This window comes from Hibiscus syriacus, unplaced genomic scaffold, assembly GCF_006381635.1.
Source record: "Hibiscus syriacus cultivar Baekdansim isolate YM2019G1 unplaced genomic scaffold, ASM638163v2 tig00111445_pilon, whole genome shotgun sequence".
Lineage (NCBI taxonomy): Eukaryota > Viridiplantae > Streptophyta > Magnoliopsida > Malvales > Malvaceae > Hibiscus > Hibiscus syriacus.
The window spans coordinates 329,472-351,192 of NW_024063096.1; the positions used below are offsets into that span (position 1 = coordinate 329,472).

Consider the following 21,721-nt stretch of genomic DNA (forward strand, 5'->3'; position numbering starts at 1 on the left):
GTTCATCAATAGATTTTTTCCAAACAATTTTCTTCCCATTTCTTTTAGCAAGCCATGCATCCACAAACTGTTGTGTTTACCGACTTTTATGAGAGATTTCTTAATAAGAAACATCGATTCCAATATCCGGGAAAAACTCACAACCGTCTAATACTTTCATTACAAATCTTTCTCCTCCCCATTGAAGAAGCATGCTATGTCTAGAAATGTTCTTCTCCCTTTCGTCCAATCCATCAAAACTTATTTGAAGTCTGTCGAGGATTTCATTGTTAGAATCTCTTTTGAGTTTTAGATTGCACTTCTCCATTGAGTTGCGTCTCTACCACACAAAATGAACCCAAAACTTCAAGAGCTAAGGGAAGACCACTAGCATAACGTACGACATGTTCAGAAAGCTCAACAAAAACATCTCCCAACACTGTCTCACTATCAAAGGCTTTCAAATTAAAAAGCCGAAGCGCATCATTGGAGTTCAATGTTGTAGGCTTATACACATCATCAACTCGGTAAGATCAGACCAAATGCTCAACTCTAGTTGTTACAATGATTATGCTCCCTGAGCCAAACCAATCACGCCTTCCAACCAAGCATTCTAAGTGTTGTCTGTTATCAACATCATCAATAACAACAAGAACCTCTTGTGAGACAACCTGTGCCTGATGGCTTTTCCTTCTTCAACATCAATACATCAATACCTCCGTCATGCAAGGTTTGAGTAAGAAGTTGCTTTTGTAAAGAAACTAGTCCGCATTTCTGTGAAACTTCTCGAACATCAGCAAGAAAGCTTTTGCTTTCAAAATGAGATGACATTTGGTTGTAAACAACTCTTGCGAGAGTTGTTTTACCGAGGCCGCCCATTCTGCAAATTCCTATAATACGGACATCGTCTTCCCCAATGTCTATTTTCGAATACAGCTCCTCTAAGCGTGAATTAATATAACCTTAGACCGATGCGGATAGATCGATCTGATCTGGAGTGTCACATTAGGGCCACAGGAGCGACCCACCTAAAAAAATAACGAAAAATTTAAAACTTTCTTAAAACATGTAAACTCATAAAATCATTTATGATTACAAAATAAAATTTATCAGTATTCGAAATAATAGATTTTCAGACTCATATATAAAGCAAAATACAATTACATGCCCCCTAATCACATGTACCATACTCTGCAAGCAACGCCGGAAGAACTCCCTTACTGATGTTGATAGTTGTACTGGTACAATCTTTTAACCTGCAATGGTGAGTAATAGAGTGAGCTTCGAAAAGCTCAGTAATACAAAACTACCAGATGATGCTATAGGACATGTAGATAAATGGGAAACCATAATTTCATTATTGAATCAACCGTATACCAATTGCGGAATAATCTGGGTTTCCATTAGTAGTTCATAGAGTAGAAGCCATGAATCAATTCATAAGAAACCTTTCATACAGTCATGTTTTCATGAGGTCGAATACGATGTTTAGTGTGTTCCATCAGTACGATAAAATCATAATAGGTACACTAATCAAATGATAGTTCAATAAATCTCATAAACTATACTGTAGTAGAGCTTTTTAACTCGTATTTTTAAAACCATCTTACAAAGAGTTACCTAAGGCAACATCTAGGGCCTGAGAGCCTACCCAAGAAAGTTCGGGGCCATGGGGCCTACCTAAGAACACATCTTAGGGCCGCAGGGCCTACCCGAGAATGATCTCAAGGCCGCAGAGCCTACCTAAGAGTCACATTAGGTCCATAAAAAGTTTCCAGCTTGATCAGAGCTGTACTTTACAAATCTGTATCTCCAAGATACAGTTTATACAATGATACAAATCCATAAGCCATCACCGTTAAGTCGGTGCATCCAAACAGTAACCATAGATTTCAGTGTACCACATGTTAAAAACAATAAAATATTTTTTTCAAAATATAAGGAACACACTAGAATCCAAATATTTTCAGATGCATTTTGTAGTTATCAGTATGGATAACATGAACTTGTGCAATTTGATCGTATTCCAGGAATAAGATCTTATTGAAGAGAATCGATTTCTAACTGATCTAATCAGACACTTCAAATTGATACTTTAGAATTCCACTAAGTTTCCATGTGCATCAGGAAAACGTTCAGGAACCTTTATACATAATAATTCTAAATTCAGATTTACTGCGAGTGATTCCATTACCCAAACAATCAGGGTATTCAGAATAACTTTGAATTCATAGGATTTCACCCAATTGAACCAAATGAGGTATTCAGAATCTTTTCTTTCTGCGTTACTTGTGTTTCAAACATGACCAAAGTGATTTTAGATGAAATATAAAGTGATTTTAGATGAAAAATATAGAATCCAAGATTCAATCATTTACAGTCTATGACTATCGATCGTATTATCAAACAACTTGAGTTACACAACTCCCAAACTGATACATGTCAACAAATCAATTCATCATCCTTCCAGTGTATTCATTTTTAATACCATAATGTAGATCCATAGATCATCCCCATAATCATCGTTGAATAGATCTTCCAACGGTCTTTATTTCATTTCCACGTTTCAACGATATCAGGAATACAAACGTACTTAATTCATGGTTAAACCCATAAGGAATTCATCATGTATGTCCAACAATGTTTCCAAACTCATCCAATCACCTATTTAATCCTCAGTCATTGAGGTTACTTAGTTCGTTAGTAAGCAAGTCTATCACAGTTACTTTAGAGTTTTGTAGAATAATTCAGACATTTCTGAATTTCAAATACTGTTGTACTTCATTTCAGTTCAATTTATTCATATAATAAAAATCATTCTGGTATTCGTGGTTGATTTGACTCATGAATACCCACTTATTAGTACTGTATGCGCTCTAGAGTTGAGCTGAGCCAAGTACTTCCAGAATTATCATCGATCTAAATTTGAGACGATGAACAAACATTCAAGTGGTACTTATATCGTTAGGTAATGATATAGACTAGCGTTGGTTGATCACTTAAGCTGTGTTCCATAACTTTACTGGTAGCAACAACATCCATGTTTATTTGGATTTCTTAATTAATCCAAGACATTTTACTTATTCTAGGTCATAAGGGCATTTTGGTCATTTTGGTGCTTAACGTTTTATTCATTTCAAAGCTTGAGTATATCCATTCATTCCGAGCTTGGTGACATTCTTGAGTCATTTCCATTCTAGGGTATTTTGGTCACTTTACAGATCCAATGTATTTCCATCATTCCTTACGTCTGATCTTATATTTAATTTAATCTTATCACTTACTTCAGTCCTTTCAAACAATTCTGACTAAAGAGCACCTTCGATAACTCATTCTTCAGAATTCGGTAATTTCCAAGTTAAATGTCTTTTCAAATGTAACGAATTTTTAGAATTTTCCATACAAAGATAGGATCCCAACAATCAAATCATAATTTATCGTCCCAACAATCAAATCAGTAATTTATCGATTTAAAAACAAATTCTCAGGTTACTCTCATTCAGAGTCAACTTGGACTATTTTCAACTCTCAAGGGCATTTTTGTAGTTTCGCACCCATATACTTTGGTATTAACTCCTAACGAAAATAAATATAGTTTAGAGATTCTATGCTTAATTGCTTACCCGAACATTCTCGGATCTTGAAATGATTGATTAACAGACTTCTAGTCTTGTATAAACTCTATTGGGTTAAAACCGATTATCCAAATTTTCTAAGCAAACTAGCATTTTTTATGCACATATATAGTTTTATCAGATCAATATATCCTTTCAGAGTTATTAAACAACTTCCAGGGACAATTCTTGTCATCTTACAACATAAGGGTATTTCTATAATTTTACCCTACTGGAATATTCTCATAATTTCCCATCCAAGTACCTTTATCACTATACACATAACTTGTAATTTTAATTCTAATAATCCATCAGTTTCTTAAAAAGTCATCTGAACCATAATCAGTTACCGAATTTTATCGTATTCGGATCGAGTGTAGAAATTAATTAAATACACATATGAGACCAATATTATCTATTCATGCATTTACCAATATTCACATATTCCATAAAGCATAAAGAGGTAGTAAAGTATGACATCGATTTTGTGCCATACTGATCGACCATTTAAATTCCATTCAAACACCCTCAATCTTTAATTCAACTACCAATAATTCCTCAAATACATAACAACATAAATTTCATCAAAAACAGAGCTTAATTGCGAAAAATGAATCAAATCGGGTATAAATAAGTAAAAACAGCTTACCGAGTTCAAATTGGCGAAATAGACTTCGGAATCGGACTCAGGACGTCAATAAAACCCAAAATATTACTCTTGAATTCCAGCTCACCAACTTGATTTCTAGCTTCCAATCTTTTTCTAACGAAACGGATAATCAATCGTACAAATACGACTTCAAATAATTTTCCTCGCCATCAAAAACTTATTAAAATCTAATGAATAATTTCGGGACCCAATTGTTAAAACTAAAAACTTTAGGAGCCAATATAATTTTTAATTACTAAAATTAGGGACTAAATCGATCTTAATAAAACCATTATGATGTAATCATAACAATATAAAAGCTAAAAGACAAGGTTGAGCTTTTAACTACTTGGATGACTTACCTTGTAGTTACCCCTTTTTGCATATTATCTACAATTCCCCAACAACCCACGTGATAATGTTCCTGTCTTATTAAACTAAAGAAAGCAATTGCAGATGCCCATACTCACCTTGAAAGATTAGAATCACATGGTCACCTTTTGTTATTTCTTTTAAATTATCCCCAACGAAAGCTTTGTAGGAAGACAACGAAGCTTTATCGGCGATTACCCAAACGGCGATGACCACCGTGCCGACCGTCATCGAGGGTCGTCAACCAAAACCCAAGTTACACCGTTCGAAGTGCCTTGGTCTCCTTTCCATGAATCTGTTCTCTGTCGTCGAGAAACTCATATATGATCGTGGATCGACCGAAAAATGTTTAGCTTTCTGGAAATAAAAGGCTTTCGCTCATCGTCGACAACAGTTCGATAAAGCAATATTTACAATATGTTGATCCTCGCTACCATACTACTCTTCCCACCGCACATATCTTCAACCAACATCGGAATCATCGGGAATCAAAAGACATACCCCATGAACTTTTGTATTTAATTTCTTGTTGATTCTTACTGTCTGGATGTTATTCTTTGGTCGTTTGGTTATAGTTTGAGCAAAAGATGAGTCTACTCGCTGCCAAGAAAATGAAGGAAGCTGCAGAAAATGTGGCTTTTTGCAGAGACCAAAAACTCTTTTGTACGAGGAGAATTCAACGACCTTCATGTACAAAAAGGCTTCAAAGAGTAGAATTCTTGCTAGTCTCACAAAGATTCTCGTTTAGTGAATTGAATCTGGTTTTGAAGCCAAACTTATCCAAAAACTTAGCCTTAAGAATTGGAAAATTTTGAAGATAATTGATTGTGAATTGCAGGCCAAGCAACGGTGGAAATAAAATCACAATGACAAATAATAATTGAATACAATAATAGAGTTCACATAAGACAAAAGATAGAGAATTCACGTGAATTTATAATCTCATAGTCAACTGAAAAAACTAACCCCGCCAATTGGGTGTGGTGTGACATTTTCCCATCCTTAAAAGAATTTCATCCACGAAATTAATTCATGTCAGAGAATTGCAGAAAGAACGAAAATTCATCAGTTCTTTCATATCTTCCAGTAGCTTTTACAGAAAATATGTGTCATCTACAATACTTTACCAGTTGATTTTACATTCTAATCAAAACTCTCTATCTCATTCCAATAAAATAACCAGAACAAATTTATCCTTGTAAAATAAATTCAGCCTTTGTTACGAGAATAGGGTCATAGATCGGTAGCATATCCCAATTTCATTTTCGGAGTCGAGTCAGAATTCGTAGAAGAATAACTCTCACATGGCTTGTGAGGTACTTTACAACGTTTAGACAAATGTTACTGGTATTCTTTTTTGTACAAGTATAGGCTTAACGGATTAAAAACTTTGATTTACTCGTTACAGATAGGCCCTGGAGTTCCGACTCAGAAAGGAACGATTGTAGTCTAAGGGCATGTACTGATCAGACATCTTTTGAAAATCGATTGGCCAGTCTATCTTGAAATTTTTTTGACTCAAACCAAAGCTCTGATACCACTAAATGTAACCCTCTCAGACCGATGCGGGTAGACCGATCCGATCTGGAGTGTCACATTAGGGACACCGGAGTAACCCACCTAAAAATAACGAAAAATTTAAAACTTTTCTTAAAACATGTAAACTCATAAAATCATTTATGAGTACAAAAAAATTATCAGTATTCAAAATATAACAGATTTTCAGACTCATATATAAAGCAAAATACAATTATATGCCCCCTAATACATGTACCATACTCTGCAAGCAACGCCGGAAGAACTCCCTTACTGATGTTGATAGCTGTACTGGTACATCTTTTAACCTGCAATGGTGAGTAATAGAGTGAGCTTCGAAAAGCTCAGTAATACAGAACTACCAGATGATGCTATAGGACATGTAGATAAATGGGAAACCATAATTCCTTATTGAATCAACCGTATACAATTGCGGAATAACCTGGGTTTCCATTAGTAGTTCATCGAGTTTAGTGTGTTCTATCAGTACGATAAATCATAATAGGTATACTAATAAAATGATAGTTCAGTAAATCTCATAAACCATACAGTAGTAGAGCTTTTTAAACTCATATTTTTAAAACCATCTTACAAAGAGTTAACCTAAGGAAACATCTTAGGGCCTGAGAGTCTATCCAATAAAGTTTGGGGCCATGGGGCCTACCTAAAAACACATCTTAGGGCCGCAGGGCCTACCCGAGAATGATCTCAGGGCCGCAGAGCCTACCTAAGAGTCACATTAGGTCCATAAAAATTTTCCAGCTTGATCAGAGCTGTACTTTACAAATCTGTATCTCCAAGATACAGTTTATACAATGATACAAATACATAAGCTATCACCGTTAAGTCGGTGCATCCATAAAATAGTAACCATAGATTTCAGTGTACAACATGTTAAAACAATAAAACAATTTTTTTTCCAAATATAAGAAACACACTAGAGAATCCAAATATTTTTCAGATGCATTTTGTAGTTATCAGTATGGATAACACTTGTGTAATTTGATCGATTCCAGGAATAAGATCTTATTGAAGAGAATCGATTTCTAACCGATCTAATCAGACACTTCAAATTATTACTTTAGAATTCCACTAAGTTTCCATGTGCATCAGGAAAACATTCAGGAACCTTTATACATAATAATTCTAAATTCAGATTTACTGCGAGTGATTCCATTACCCAAACAATCAGGGGTATTCAGGAATATACTTTGAATTCATAGGATTTCAGCCCAATTGAACCAAATGAGGTATTCAGAATCTTTTATTTCTGCGTTACTTGTGTTTTTAACATGACCAAAGTGATTTTTGTTGATAAATCGGGCAAAGTAAACGAAAGAACATAAGAATTTTAACGAGGTTCGGTAATGTGCTTACGTCCTCGGTGCCTAGGCGGCGCTAGAAAATTTTATTCAATTCTCATAGGTTACAAATCTCCACCTTGGCGAATATCCTGCCCCTTAGGAAACATTCAATGTGGGTTGGGTTACCTTAGTTCTTTAACAACTTGAAACATTCAACAAGTCCAAGCAATGCTTGAACTTGTCTGTCGTAATTGGCTTGGTGAACATATCAGCGGTATTCTCATCAGTGTGTACCTTCTGAAACAAAATCTCTTCAGATGCAACCAACTCTCTGATCTTGTGAAAATGTATATCAATGTGCTTAGTTCTAGCACGATATACCTGATTCTTAGCTAAGTGAATAGCACTTTGATTGTCGCAAAGCAGCTGAACTCCACCTTGCTGAACACCCAACTCCTTTACTAAACCAGTGAGCCATAAAGCTTCTTTTGCAGCTTCAGCCGCTGCCATGTACTCAGCTTCAGCTGTAGATAGTGCCACTACAGATTGAACAGTAGACTTCCAACAAATAGGTCCTCCACCAAGAGTAAACATACCCTGTCGTAGATCTTCTATTATCCAAGTCACATGCATAGTCTGAATCCACATATCCTACAACCAAAGGATTATCTCATTGACTACCAAAAACAATTCCATGTCCCACAGTACCCTTTAAGTATAGAAAGATCCACTTGACTGCTTCCCAATGTTGCTTACCAGGTTTAGACATGTACTTACAAACTTGACTAACATCATGAGCTAAATCAGAACGAGTACATACAATTGCATACATCAAGCAGCCAACAACATTAGAATACAGAACCTTTGCCATATCTTCAGCTTCCTTATCTGTCTTAGGGCACTGTTTTGATGAGAGCTTAAAGTGGTTCTCCAATGGAGTGCTAACTGGTTTTGCGCTGCTCATCGCAAACCTTTCTAGCATTTTTTCAACATAACCTCGTTGAGATAGCCACAGTCTCCTTGAGTCTTTGTCGCTGCAAATTTCCATTCCAAGAATTTTCTTTGCAGCACCTAAATCTTTCATATCAAATTCCTGACTCAATAAAGTTTTCAAACCGATAACATCATCCATGTTCTTCACAGCAATCAACATATCAACATACAATAATAGAAAAATAAAAGAACCATCATCAAGGCTCTTAACATAGACACAACAATCATACTCACATCGGTTGTAGCCAATCTTGATCATATAGGAGTCAAACCGTTTATACCACTGTCTCAGAGACTGTTTCAACTCGTACAAAGATTTCTTCAATCTGCAAACTAAATGCTCATTTCCAGGTTGAGTGAAACCTTCAGGTTGCCGCATGTAGATCTGCTCCTCTAAATCACCATGCAAAAAAGTAGTTTTAACATCCATCTGCTCTAAATGCAAATCCCAACTGGCCACCAATGCAAGTACTGCTCGGATTGAAGTGTGCCTAACCACAGGAGAAAAAATTTCATCATAATCAACTCCTTTCTGCTGTGTAAAACCCTTTGCTACCAAACAAGCCTTGAACTTGAACTTCTCCCCCTCTTTTTCTGTTACTGCTGGTTTCTTCTTATACACCCATTTGCAACCAATCAACTTTTTACCCTCAGGAAGGCGAACCAACTCCCATGTACGATTGTGATTCAAAGACTCCATCTCCTCAACCATGGCTGCCATCCACTTGTCGATTTCCTGACTAGTAACATCATCATGAAAATTAACCGGATCATCACTGCTAACAATAAGTGCAAAAGAGATCAAGTCTTCAAAACCCAATCTACTCGGAGGCTTTATATTCGTCCGTCTCACCCTATCTCTGGCGAGACTATAATCCTGCAAATCATCCGTAGTGGAACCACCAGAAGTCAGTTGAGAAGTTTCTGGTTTCTCAACTGGAAACTGCTCGAAATCCACCACTGTCGTGTCTTTCTTCTGTTGCAACATGGATTGTTCATCTAAAACATCTCTACTGATCACAATTTTCTTCGCAACTGGATCCCAGAACTTGAATCCTTTGACACCTTTCTTGTAACCCAGAAAAATACACTCATTCGATTTTGCATCAAGTTTGGATCTCTCATCGGCAGGTACATGCACATAAGCAGGACAACCAAAAATTCGTAAGTTATCAAAACTAACATCATGACCAGTCCATACCTCTTCTGCAACTTTCCCAGCCAATGATGCCCTTGGCGATCTGTTGATAAGATAACATGCCATGTTAACAGCCTCGGCCCAGAAGTGTTTGGGAAGCCCCGCATTCAACCGCAAACATCTGGCTCTTTCATTTAACGACCTGTTCATCCGTTCTGCAACACCATTCTGTTGTGGTGTCTTGCGCACTGTAAAATGTCTCTTAATCCCGTGCTCCTTACAGAAGTGTAAGAACTGTGAATCTGTGTACTCCGTACCATTGTCAGACCGCAAACACTTGATTTTTCGTCCTGTTTGGTTTTCTACCTCAGCTTTCCACAGCTTGAACTTCTCAAAAACTTCAGATTTCTGTTTCAAAAAATACACCCAAACTTTCCGTGAAAAATCATCAATAAAAGTAACATAATACCTAGATCCACCCAAAGACGATGTCGTGGAAGGCCCCCATACATCAGAATGCATAATCAAGAATCCCTTGAGTTGTGTGCCTCGCAGTCTTAAACGAACTTTAATCTATTTACCAAGAACACAATACTTGCAAAAATCGAGCTTACAACTTTTGACACCATGCAATAGATTTCTTTTGTGTAATTCTGTCATACCACGTTCACTAAGATGAACAAGACGCATATGCCACAGTTTTGTAGTATCATCACAGGACTCAACAGAATGAACTCCACCTGCAACGGTACTCCCTAACAATCTATAAATATTTCCTGCAGTCATATTTCCTTTCATCACAGTCAAAGCACCTTTAACAATCTGAATGGTTTCCCTATCCTCATCAGCCTTAGGGATAAAACCATTCTTGTGCAAAGTGCCCAAAGAAATCAAATTCTTCTTCAAATATGGGATATGTCGAACACCACTCAACGTACGAACAGAGCCATCGTACATCTTAATTCTGACATCACCAATACCAATAATATTACAACATCGATAATCACCCAAATAAATAGAACCAGAATTAACCGACTTGTATGTCGAAAACCATTCCCTATTTGGCGTATTGTGATAAGAACATCCAGAATCAAGAATCCACGCATCCGTCAATTGAGTCGTTGAAATAGAAAGCATATCACCCTCACTGCAATCAGAATTGTCATCCTCGACCACGTTCACAGACTTGGATGAAACATCACGCTTCTCATCAGTATGCTTTTGCAACTTCAGACAGTCTCGCTTCATATTCCCGCCTCCTTGCACTTGTAATAGTGAATTGTCTTCTTATCCCTAGATTTGGATCTGGAATTCCGCTTGCCAGACCCTGTCTTCTCTGGCTTCCATCCACGGTCTCGATTACCCTTGACATATAAGCTATCGGCTTGAGAGTTTTCCCATGCACTCTGCTTTCGCTGGTTGTGAGCCAACAAGGCTGCAATAATCTCCTCAACGTTGATAGTCTCTTTTCCATATATAAGAGTAGCCGAGCTAAATCAGAAACGATTAGATTGAAGACATTCACGTGTTGCGCCAAATCATGATCGCCCTGCATCTTCAGCCCATACAGCCGCTGCTTTAGATACAGTTTTGTCGTTAATGATTTGGACATAAACTGACTTTCCAACTTCCTCCAAATTTCGTCTGGAGATGATAGATGCATGACGTGATACATAACCTCGTCTGCCAAGCATAATCGTATGGTTCATGCCGCTCGTTGTTGCAATTCTTCCCAATCTTCCTCCTCCATCGACGTCGGCTTTGTAGGTCGCAAAGCCTTCAGGATCCCCTGCTGCGCCAACAGATCCTTCACCCTCGTTTGCCATAATCCGAAGTACTCAGACCATTGAATTTCGCGACTTCGAATTTTGCTCCTGACATCTGATACCAATTGTTGATAAATCGGGCAAAGTAAACGAAAGAACACAAGAATTTTAACAAGATTCGGCAATGTGCTTACGTCCTCGGTGCCTAGGCGGCGCTAGAAAATTTTATTCAATTCTCATAGGTTTAGGTTACATCTCTATTTATAATAGAAAACCTTGGTACATAATTACAAAATTAAACCTGTATCGTACCACGGGGCGCAGCCCCCGTACCCCCAACCCACATAATCGTAACCTCCTCTACGAGACGTTCTTTGTAAGGACAGTTGATGTTCGCTGCGTTCGCTTCGCTCACTCCGCTCCATCCCCTGTCCTCTTTACCGGTATATTTATGAGTCATACCTTATAATTTTAGATGAAAATATAGAATCGAAGATTCAATTCATTTACAATCTATGACTATTGATCGTATTATCAAACAACTTGAGTTACACAACTCCCAAACTGATACATGTCAACAAAGCATTCATTATCCTTCCAGTGTATTCATTTTTAATACCATAATGCAGATCCATAAATCATCCCCATAATCATCGTTGAATAGATCTTCCAACGGTCTTTATTTCATTTCCACGTTTCAACGATATCAGGAAATACGACGAACTTAATTCATGGTTCAACCCATAAGGACAATTCATCATGTAAGTCCAACAGTGTTTCCAAACTCATCCAATCACCTATTTAATCCTCAGTCATTGAGGTTACTTAGTTCGTTTAGTAAGCAAGTCTATCCAGTTACTTTAGAGTTTTCTAGAATAATTCAGACATTTCTGAATTTCAAATACATGTTGTACTTCCTTTCAGTTCAATTTATTCATATAATAAAGTCATTCTGGTATTAGTGGTTGATTTGACTCATGAATACCCACTTATTAGTACTGTATGCGCTCTAGAGTTGAGCTGAGCCAAGTACTTCCAGAATTATCATCGATCCAAATTTGAGATGATGAACAAACATTCAAGTGGTACTTATATCATTTAGGTAATGATATAGCACTAGCGTTGGTTGATCACTTAAGCTGTGTTCCATAACTTTTACTGGTAGCACAACATCCATGTTTATTTGGATTTCTTAATTAATCCAAGACATTTACTTATTCTAGGTCATAAGGGCATTTGGTCATTTTGGGTGCTCAACGTTTTTTTTATTCATTTCAAAGCTTAAGTATATCCATTCATTCCCGAGCTTGGTGACATTCTTGAGTCATTTCCATTCCAGGGGTATTTTGGTCATTTTACAGATCCAATGTATTTCCATCATTTCCTTACGTCCGATCTTATTATTTAATTTAATCTTATCACTTACTTCAGTCCTTTCAAACAATTCTGACTAAAGAGCACCTTCGATAACTCATTCTTCAGAATTCGGTAATTTCCAAGTTAAATGTCTTTTCAAATGTTACTAATGAATTTTCAGAATTTTCCATATAAAGATAGGATCCCAACAATCAAATCAGTAATTTATCGATTTAAAAACAAATTCTCAAGTTACTCTCTCATTCAGAGTCAACTTGGACTATTTTCAACTCTCAATGGCATTTTTGTAGTTTCGCACCCATACACTTTTAGTATTAACTCTTAACGAAAATAAATATAGTTCAGAGATTCTATGCTTAATTGCTTACCCGAACATTCTCGGATCTTGAAATGATTGATTAACAGACTTCTAATATCTTGCATAAACTCTATTGGGTTAAAAACCGATTATCAAAATTTTCTAAGCAAACTAGCATTTCTTATGCACATATATAGTTTTATCAGATCAATATATCCTTTCAGAGTTATTAAACAACTTCCAGGGACAATTCTTGTCATCTTACAACATAAGGGTATTTCCGTAATTTTACAATACCGAAATATTATCATAATTTCCCATCCAAGTACCTTTATCACTATACACATAACTTGTAATTTTAATTCTAATAATCCATCAGTTTCTTATAAAAGTCATCTGAACCATAATCAGTTACCGAATTTTTATCGTATTCGGATCGAGTGTAGAAATTAATTAACTACACATATGAGACCAATATTATCTTATTCATGCATTTACCAATATCCACATGTTCCATAAAGCATAAAGAGGTAGTAAAGTATTACCTCGATTTCTGTGCCATACTGATCGACCATTTAAATTCCATTCGAACGCCCTCAATCTTTAATTCAACTACCAATAATTCCTCAAATACATAACAACATAAATTTCATCAAAAACAGAGCTTAATTGCGAAAAATGAATCGAATCGGGTGATAAATCAGTAAAAACAACTTACCGAGTTCAAATTTGGCGAAATGGACTTCGGAATCGGACTCAGGACGTCAACAAAACCCAAAATATTACTCTTGAATTCCAGCTCACCAACCTGATTTCTAGCTTCCAATCTTTTTCTAACGAACACGGATAATCTATCGTACAAATACGACTTCAAATAATTTTCCTCGCCATCAAAATAACTTATTAAAATCTAATGAATAATTTGGGGACCCAATTGTTAAAACTAAAAACTTTAGGAGCCAATATAATTTTTAATTACTAAAATTAGGGACTAAATCGATCTTAATAAAACCATTATGACATAATCATAACAATATAAAAGCTAAGAGACAAGGTTGAGCTTTTAACTACTTGGATGACTTACCTTGTAGTTACCCCTTTTTGCATGTTATCTACAATTCCCCAACAATCCACGTGATAATGTTCCTGTCTTATTAAACTAAAGAAAGCAAATTCCAGATGCCCATACTCACCTTGAAAGATTGGAATCACATGATTCTCCCCAACCGAAAGCTTTGTAGGAAGACAACGAAGCTTCATCAGCCATTACCCAAACGCCGATTACCACCTTGCCGACCGTCATCGATGGTCGTCAACCAAAACCCAAGTTACACCGTTCGAAGTGCCTTGATCTCCTTTCCATGAATCTGTTCTCTGTTCGTCGAGAAACTCCATAGATGATCGTGGATCGACCGAAAAATGTTTAGCTTTCTGGAAATAAAAGGCTTTCGCTCATCGTCGACAACCGTTCGATGAAGCCATATATTTACAATATGTTGATCCTCGCTACCATACTACTCCTTCCCACCGCACATATCTTCAACCAACATCGGAATCATCGGGAATCAAAAGACATACCCCATGAACTTTTGTATTTAATTTCTTGTTGATTCTTACTGTCTGGATGTTATTCTTTGGTCGTTTGGTTATAGGTTGAGCAAAAGATGAGTCTACTCGCTGCCAAGAAAATGAAGGAAGCTGCAGAAAATGTGGCTTTTTGCAGAGACCAAAAACTCTTTTGTACGAGGAGAGTTCAACGACCTTCATGTGCAAAAAGGCTTCAATGAGTAGAATTCTTGCTAGTCTCACAAAGATTCTCGTTTATGTAAATTAATTGAATCTGGTTTTAAAGCCAACCTTATCCAAAAACTTAGCCTTAAGAATTGGAAAATTTTGAAGATAATTGATTGTGAATTGCAGGCCAAGCAACGGTGGAAATAAAATTCACAATGACAAATAATAATTAAATACAATAATAGAGTTCACATAAGACAAAAGATAGAGAATTCACGTGAATTCTATAATCATAGTCAACTAAAAAAACTAACCCCACCAATTGGGGTGTGACAATTAATTCCGACCAATTCATCATAAACAACCGGATATGTTTGACATAATTTTGCTGTTATTTTTTTAACAATATCTTCAATGAATTCTGAGTCATTCCTACAAATGCCTAAATATTTAGTTTTTAATTAATAAATAACAAACTTTGTAATCATTAAACTTAAAACTAGAAAATATAGAAGAAGAGAATGAAACACCTGTCCTTTGAATGCCATCCCTTGATGTTAGCCACTTGAGTCAAAACATTTCGCCACTTTCGGATCTTTTCTTTATCTTCCTTGTACCTCTCTTCGTGTATGGCAAAGGCTTCTTCAACTTTCTCCTTTTGTTTTCTTAAATCAGATGGATCGACGTTGTAGAAAATTGGAAATACTTTATGGCCATTGTTGTTTTTTTTGTTTAACAATCTCAGTAAGCTCCTCCAAGCACCAACCTGAAAACGCATAGGTTTCAGAGAAAACGATTACCGAGCACCATGATTGTTGAATGGCTTTAAAGAGTTCTGGTGTGATCTCTTCACCGGCCTGCAGCTTCGGACCATCCCTGAAAGTGACGATTCCTCTCCATTTTAGAGCATCATAAAGATGATCTGTAAAGTTCTTGCGGTATCTTCACCTCTAAAACTCAAGAAAACATCATATTTCTTTTTAGAAACAGACGAGGAAGATAAAGGTAACAACAACATGAGGAAATATGAGAAAAATGCCAATATGGTGTTAAAAATCGAAGAATAGATCACCCAATACCCAGAAAGAAACTAGAAACAATCGAAGTATATGAGTATCAGTAAAGAGAAAAAATATATATAATTTATCAGGAAACAAAATAAAGGTTTCTATGCAATTTCTAAAAAGCATGTAATAACAGAAGTAATGGGTATTTCCAAAAAGAACCAGAGAAGGTGAGTAAAAATTGTAGATTTGGTTGACTTGCATTGCTGACTATTCTTCATGAATAAACAATGGAAGGTAAGGTCTCCAATGTCAAGTTGACAAAACCTCTTTAAAGAACATTAAATTTTAGATTTGTACCACTTTATCAATAGTTGAATAACCTTTTATAATTATTATTATTTTTTCTATAAATGTTTTCTTTTTCCCACATCGTTGGTGTGATAAAATCTGGTTTTTAAATGTGTTCGATGCATATATACAACATACGTATGACAAGCGAGAGGCAGACAAAATATCAGTTCCATTGAAATTCAACACCATATAGGCCACGAGTATAACACACAAGAATCACAGGTTCAATACATCAGATCAAACCAGCTTAGAGATAAATATAACACAAAAGGTAGATGACATAAATAAGTTCATTAGTGGGTAGAATTATCGGCTAGTAAAACGAGAGGCCACACTTCCAAAAAAGCTTGGGAGCTGAAACTTAAAAACCATGGATTTTGATGTTGTCCTTCTTCACAATGCCAGCCTGTTAAAGGGGAAAAAAAAAACAAAAATGCTAATTAAGGACTTGAACACATAACGGCACCTATGCAGACTTGAGAGTATCTGCCAGATACATGTATGTTCAATTAATTCCAAGTTTTTCTATATATTCAAAGAACCATACTCTCGTACCCATCTTTTCATTTATTCCCGACACAAATATCGAACATGGATACATTAATAAGAAAAAATAAAAGATGATAGCTCTGTTGAATAATATACCCATGTTGTTTTAAGAATGTATATAAACCAAAGCACAATGACAATAACCTGAACAAGAAAAGTGGAGACGTTCTTCCTTTGATCACCTTGAAGTTGAATAACCTACACATAAACCGAGTACACAATAAACTTAAAAATGGATAACAATGACGGTGGCGGCAAAGGTTGCTTTAGTAGGAGGTTAGACACACACCTGCCCTAACTCCGGGTCCTGGACAACAGTTCCATTGCAACAAAAGTCCTTCTTGAGGTCCTTGAGAATCTTGTTATAGCTGAATTCTTTCTTCAACCCTTGGACAGTAGTCAGGCTTTTCCTGCCATTCCGCTGTTGGATACGAATGTGCACGTGCTCCTTGGCACCAGCACCAGAGTCCTCAGCATTTGCATCAGCAAACGGATCTAGCAAAATCACATAGAATACGAGTTAGGTTATTCATGGATGATCCCATTAATCAATACAAGAGGGAAATGCTTAAAAAAGGCAGTAGGAGTCTGTATGTCAAGATCACGCATGAAACTTAGCTGACAGAAAGAGCTGAATAAGAATAGCACTTTGAGACCTGCATTGCAATGTCAAATTTTCATCAGATATTTCGTTTACTGGATCGAATAAGACGCTTTCCTTCTATCTTTCAAACAAACATTGTGCTAAATCAAAGAACTAAACCAGACTCCAATTTTTTTCATAAAATACCAATAACTACATGAGTATGGAAGATTAAGAGCACCAAAATACCATACAAATATTTTCTGCACTTTTAAGAATAAGCCATGTCAAATACATGAGTATGGATATGAAGGGAAATCATCCGACCCCGAAATATAACCATGTCAAACAAATACCTTGACAGTCACTCTCTAGGTAACATAGCAAATAAAACATTCATCAAAATAAAATTTTAGTATGCTTGGTCAATCAAAATAAACTAATCGAAGATTAAGAGAACCAACAAAGGAAATCATTACGCGCGATGAAGGGGGTTTACCCTAAAAGGAAATCAAGCATAAACCCTGAATCATATCAAAGTAAAAAATGTACGCGCGATGAAGGGGGTTCACGTAAAGAATAAAAATTGCTTAATCAAATTATACCTACAAAGCTAACAGCAGCCTGTAACAATAATAGTTTGAAAAAAAAAGGCCACGATGAGAACATTTAACACGTATAAACTAAAATTTAAACATCAACCCAACAAAACAAGAACCAAAGATAAGTTCTACAATCAAATGACTGGATACAGATTTTTCTTCCGGATAGGTTAATACGTACCTGAAATGAAGATTTAGGGTTTCGATAATTAAGAATCTGGTTACGAACTTTAGGAACCCTAAAACTGATGATCGAAGTCTGAGCTCTGTCTCCCTCTCAAGCTGAGTTCTGAATTTTGAAGGGGATAGAGAAATATATAGGTTAAAGCATATTAGAAGTCATTATGCAATATTTAAATTTCATTTTAGTCCTTCCACTATAAAAATAAATATTTTAGTCCTTTATTATATTTAGATGTTCATTTAGTTCATCTACTATAAAAAGGAGCATTTTAGTCCTTATATATTTGAAGGTCCTTTTAATTTTAAATTTATAGCTACCTAATTTGAATATTTGGTTTAAACATTCTATTCTCTGTCGATTTTAAAATTAAGTCAATTAATCCTCTTAAAAAAATGATTTGCTCAAAAAGTGAGTAAATAACAACGTTTTACGATGATGTTATCTTTTTTGGTGAGTATATGAGATGTCCAATTGTGATTGGATAATTTTCTTAATCAGAATAATTTTTTAAAATAATTTTAAAATTAGTTAATTAAATTTCAAATATTTTTCATAAATTTTATATCATCTTTTCAATTAAATTCTTATTCTAAACCTAAAAATTATACGAAAATTCAATGTAGATTTTTTTTATTAATATAAGGTAATGTCTGTTAAAAATTCTTAAAAACACACATACCCTTAACATATATGGTGCTCAAAGTCAAGATCTCAAGAAATAATAACAATTCCTTAATCACCAAGGTTGTTTGAAGAGAAAATAATTTCAGTGATCGAAAATGCCTTATAATATACGATTTTAACCAACTTTTTTGGATTTGCGAAAATGACCAACAAATTCGCAACGCGAACTCCAATTTTGCAACTCAGTTTCCAAATTCGCAACTCAGTTTCCAAATTCGTAACGTGAATATGTAAATCGCATTGCGATTTTCTGAATTCGCAACGCGAATCTGTAAATCGCAACGTGAATCTGTAATTCGCAACACAGAAGTCAAATTCGTAAAGCGTGTTTATTTTCGAATTCGAAACACAATATTAATTTCTCAACACAAATGTAAATAGTATAATCGCAAATCATAACCTAAAACCCTAAATCACAACTCAGTCTCATCTCTATCTCTCACTCTCTACGGCGACATCCGTCCCCATCTCTGACGAAATCCGTCCCCGTTTTCGGCGAAATCCGTCTATCTCCATCTCTCAGAGCCACCCTCACAACCATTCACGGTCACAAATGGAAAATAACCACCGAGAGTTAGTTTTTTTTAATTATTTTTATTTTGAAATTTTTGTATTATTATTAGATTTTTCATATTTAAATTGATGATATATTTACTGGTAATTTCAATAATAGATTAACCATTTCACTTAGATTGCTTAGTAAATTCATTCGGTTGCTGCCAATACTGCTAAACTGTTTAGTCTTTAACCCTGTGAAGTTAGTATTTGTCTTTGTTTTGTCTTTTGGTTGAAGTAATGCAATTCATTCAAGTTTCAATTTGCAGAAGAATAGTTTTTGAAACTTAAATTTGCAACACGAAAATGAAAATCGCAACGCGAAAATGAAAATCGCAACGCGATTTTAGTTTCGCGTTGTGATTTTAAGTTTCAGAAACTACTCTTCTTCTGTAAATTGAAACTTGAATGAATTGCATTACTTCAACCAAAAAATAAGGACAAATACTAACTTCACAGTGTTGCGAATTTAAGTTTCAAGAATAAACTACTACTCTTTATGTTGTCCTTGAACCTGCACTAAACCTATATGTTGTCCTTTTAAATGTTTATATATAAGTACTTACTTCTGAAATGTTATCTGATGCATTTTGTGAACTATGATAGAATAATGACTTGGGTGAATATCGTGCTAGTTTGAAACATATTTGGCTTTGTTTTCACTGTTTAATATCATGTTTGTTATAGTGTATAATTTGTAGTTTATGGTATATCTAACTTGGTATGTTTATTGTTTTTGTTAGAATTTTTTTTCGGCTTTATTGACTCTAAGGAATAAATTAAGCCTAGCCACTACAATTGCGTCGACACTTACACCTGTACAAAGAAAATTGTTTGAGGATACTTGCTTCGGGCTATGGCTGAAAGGTGGAGATGCTATATTGACCCATTTGTTTCTTCAGACCATGACTAACGATCTACCTGAGAGGATACAACGTGGTGATGAAGAGATATGGTTTCATTTTCTACCGGCGTATACTTGTTTTGGGCGGGAGAAGTTTTGCTTAATCACTGGTCAACACTTTGGACACGATGAAGTAGGTCGGTACACTAGTCATATCGCTCGCCCATCATGGTTATCTCGAGTTTTTCCTGAGCTGGCAAGGGTGAAGCCCAGTTTACACGTTGTTGCGTGTTGTGAGTACTATAAAATATACGCAAATAATGTGCAAGTATACACAATCACTCAAGTAATACAGTGATAAGTGAGTATCATCTCCACAGGGATTGGGTGAAATTACAAAAGTCTAACCAAAGCTAAGCATTAATCTATGTATGTATAGTTAGTCTTTATATATACAAATGTCACGACAAAATGAAAATGTGTATGAAGGTGGATGTAGATGAATGGTCTGATGGTGTAGCAGATGGAAATGTAATGGCAAGATAAGATGTTTAGTGTTGAAAATGATGTAATGTCGAGGCAATGAAAGATGGTAAATAACAGTAAATAAAATTAAAAGAAGACAATCCTCACGTGACAAGCTTCCAATGGAATGAATGATAGGGATTGATCTAAGGATGCTAAACTTATTTATCAGGTATATCTAAGTTATCTAGTCTTTACTTGCTCGACATGGCTTTCCTAAAATGTTCTCAAAGGAACCTAACAGAATAGGATGCCAAGGCATCTGCTCTCACTCAACGATGTTGTCTAGCCTACCCTATTGATAAAAACACCCTTTTTAGTCATTGAAATCCTATCCTAGTCTCTCCCGAGATCTAAGGGATTAGGTTGTAATATCCCTAGGCCGGTTCAAAGCCCCTTGGAAATACTATAACCCATTGCTTATGAGGATCTTATCTTGTTGTTCTCTCGAATACTTACAAGTATTTCTAGCTTAGGTTTTTCCTGAATACCTAAACTTCATCTAAGAAATGGACATTTTCATGCCTCTTACAAGCCTAGATGGTGAAGCATTCATAAGCAGAGCAAATAAAGAACCAAAATAAACTCAAATATATCATCAAAATAAAGTCGAAACATCCATTAAACCAACCACCACCAAATAAGTTAGTTCATGGTGGGGTTCGAAATATCCAAACACAAAGTCATGCAAATATTCATTCCAACAACCCACAAATAAATCGAAAAATAGTAGCAAAAAGAGAAGTGAGAAGAAGCCTTCGACGCGCCACCAGAGGTCTCCTCGGCCACCACGAATCACCTTAGCTCCCTACTCCTCTCGGCACCTAGCTCGCCACTCCTTGGAGCTTAATCAATATAGGAAAACCCAAGGAAAAGGAAAAGGAAATAAAAATCTGATTTTTTTCTGCGCTATGCGTGTGCCTCTTCACCTCTCTTCCCTTCTCTCCCTTTAGGTGTCATTATAATAAATGATCTAGGGGTAATGATTAGGTTGTTAGGTGCGAAATACCCCTCATACCCCTTGAATTACACCATAAGCATGAACTTAATTCTCCAGGTGGCCTTAGTCCTCTAGAA

General features: G+C 35.8%; 1 protein-coding gene and 1 pseudogene across 1 annotated transcript; both read right to left on the reverse strand.

Annotated features, from left to right (window-relative positions):
* Window positions 1-193: 193 nt before the first annotated feature.
* LOC120163378 lies at window positions 194-15,933 on the reverse strand (annotated as a pseudogene).
* A 339-nt stretch (window positions 15,934-16,272) lies between these two features.
* On the reverse strand, window positions 16,273-18,166 carry LOC120163487 (protein translation factor SUI1 homolog 2-like). Its single transcript, XM_039173416.1, has 5 exons — window positions 18,034-18,166; window positions 17,241-17,323; window positions 16,957-17,163; window positions 16,812-16,865; window positions 16,273-16,524 (listed from the first exon to the last, which is right to left on the reverse strand). Exons 2-5 carry the CDS (start codon window positions 17,274-17,276, stop codon window positions 16,480-16,482), a joined length of 342 nt encoding a protein of 113 aa, XP_039029347.1. The 5' UTR covers window positions 17,277-17,323; window positions 18,034-18,166; the 3' UTR covers window positions 16,273-16,479.
* Window positions 18,167-21,721: the final 3,555 nt, after the last annotated feature.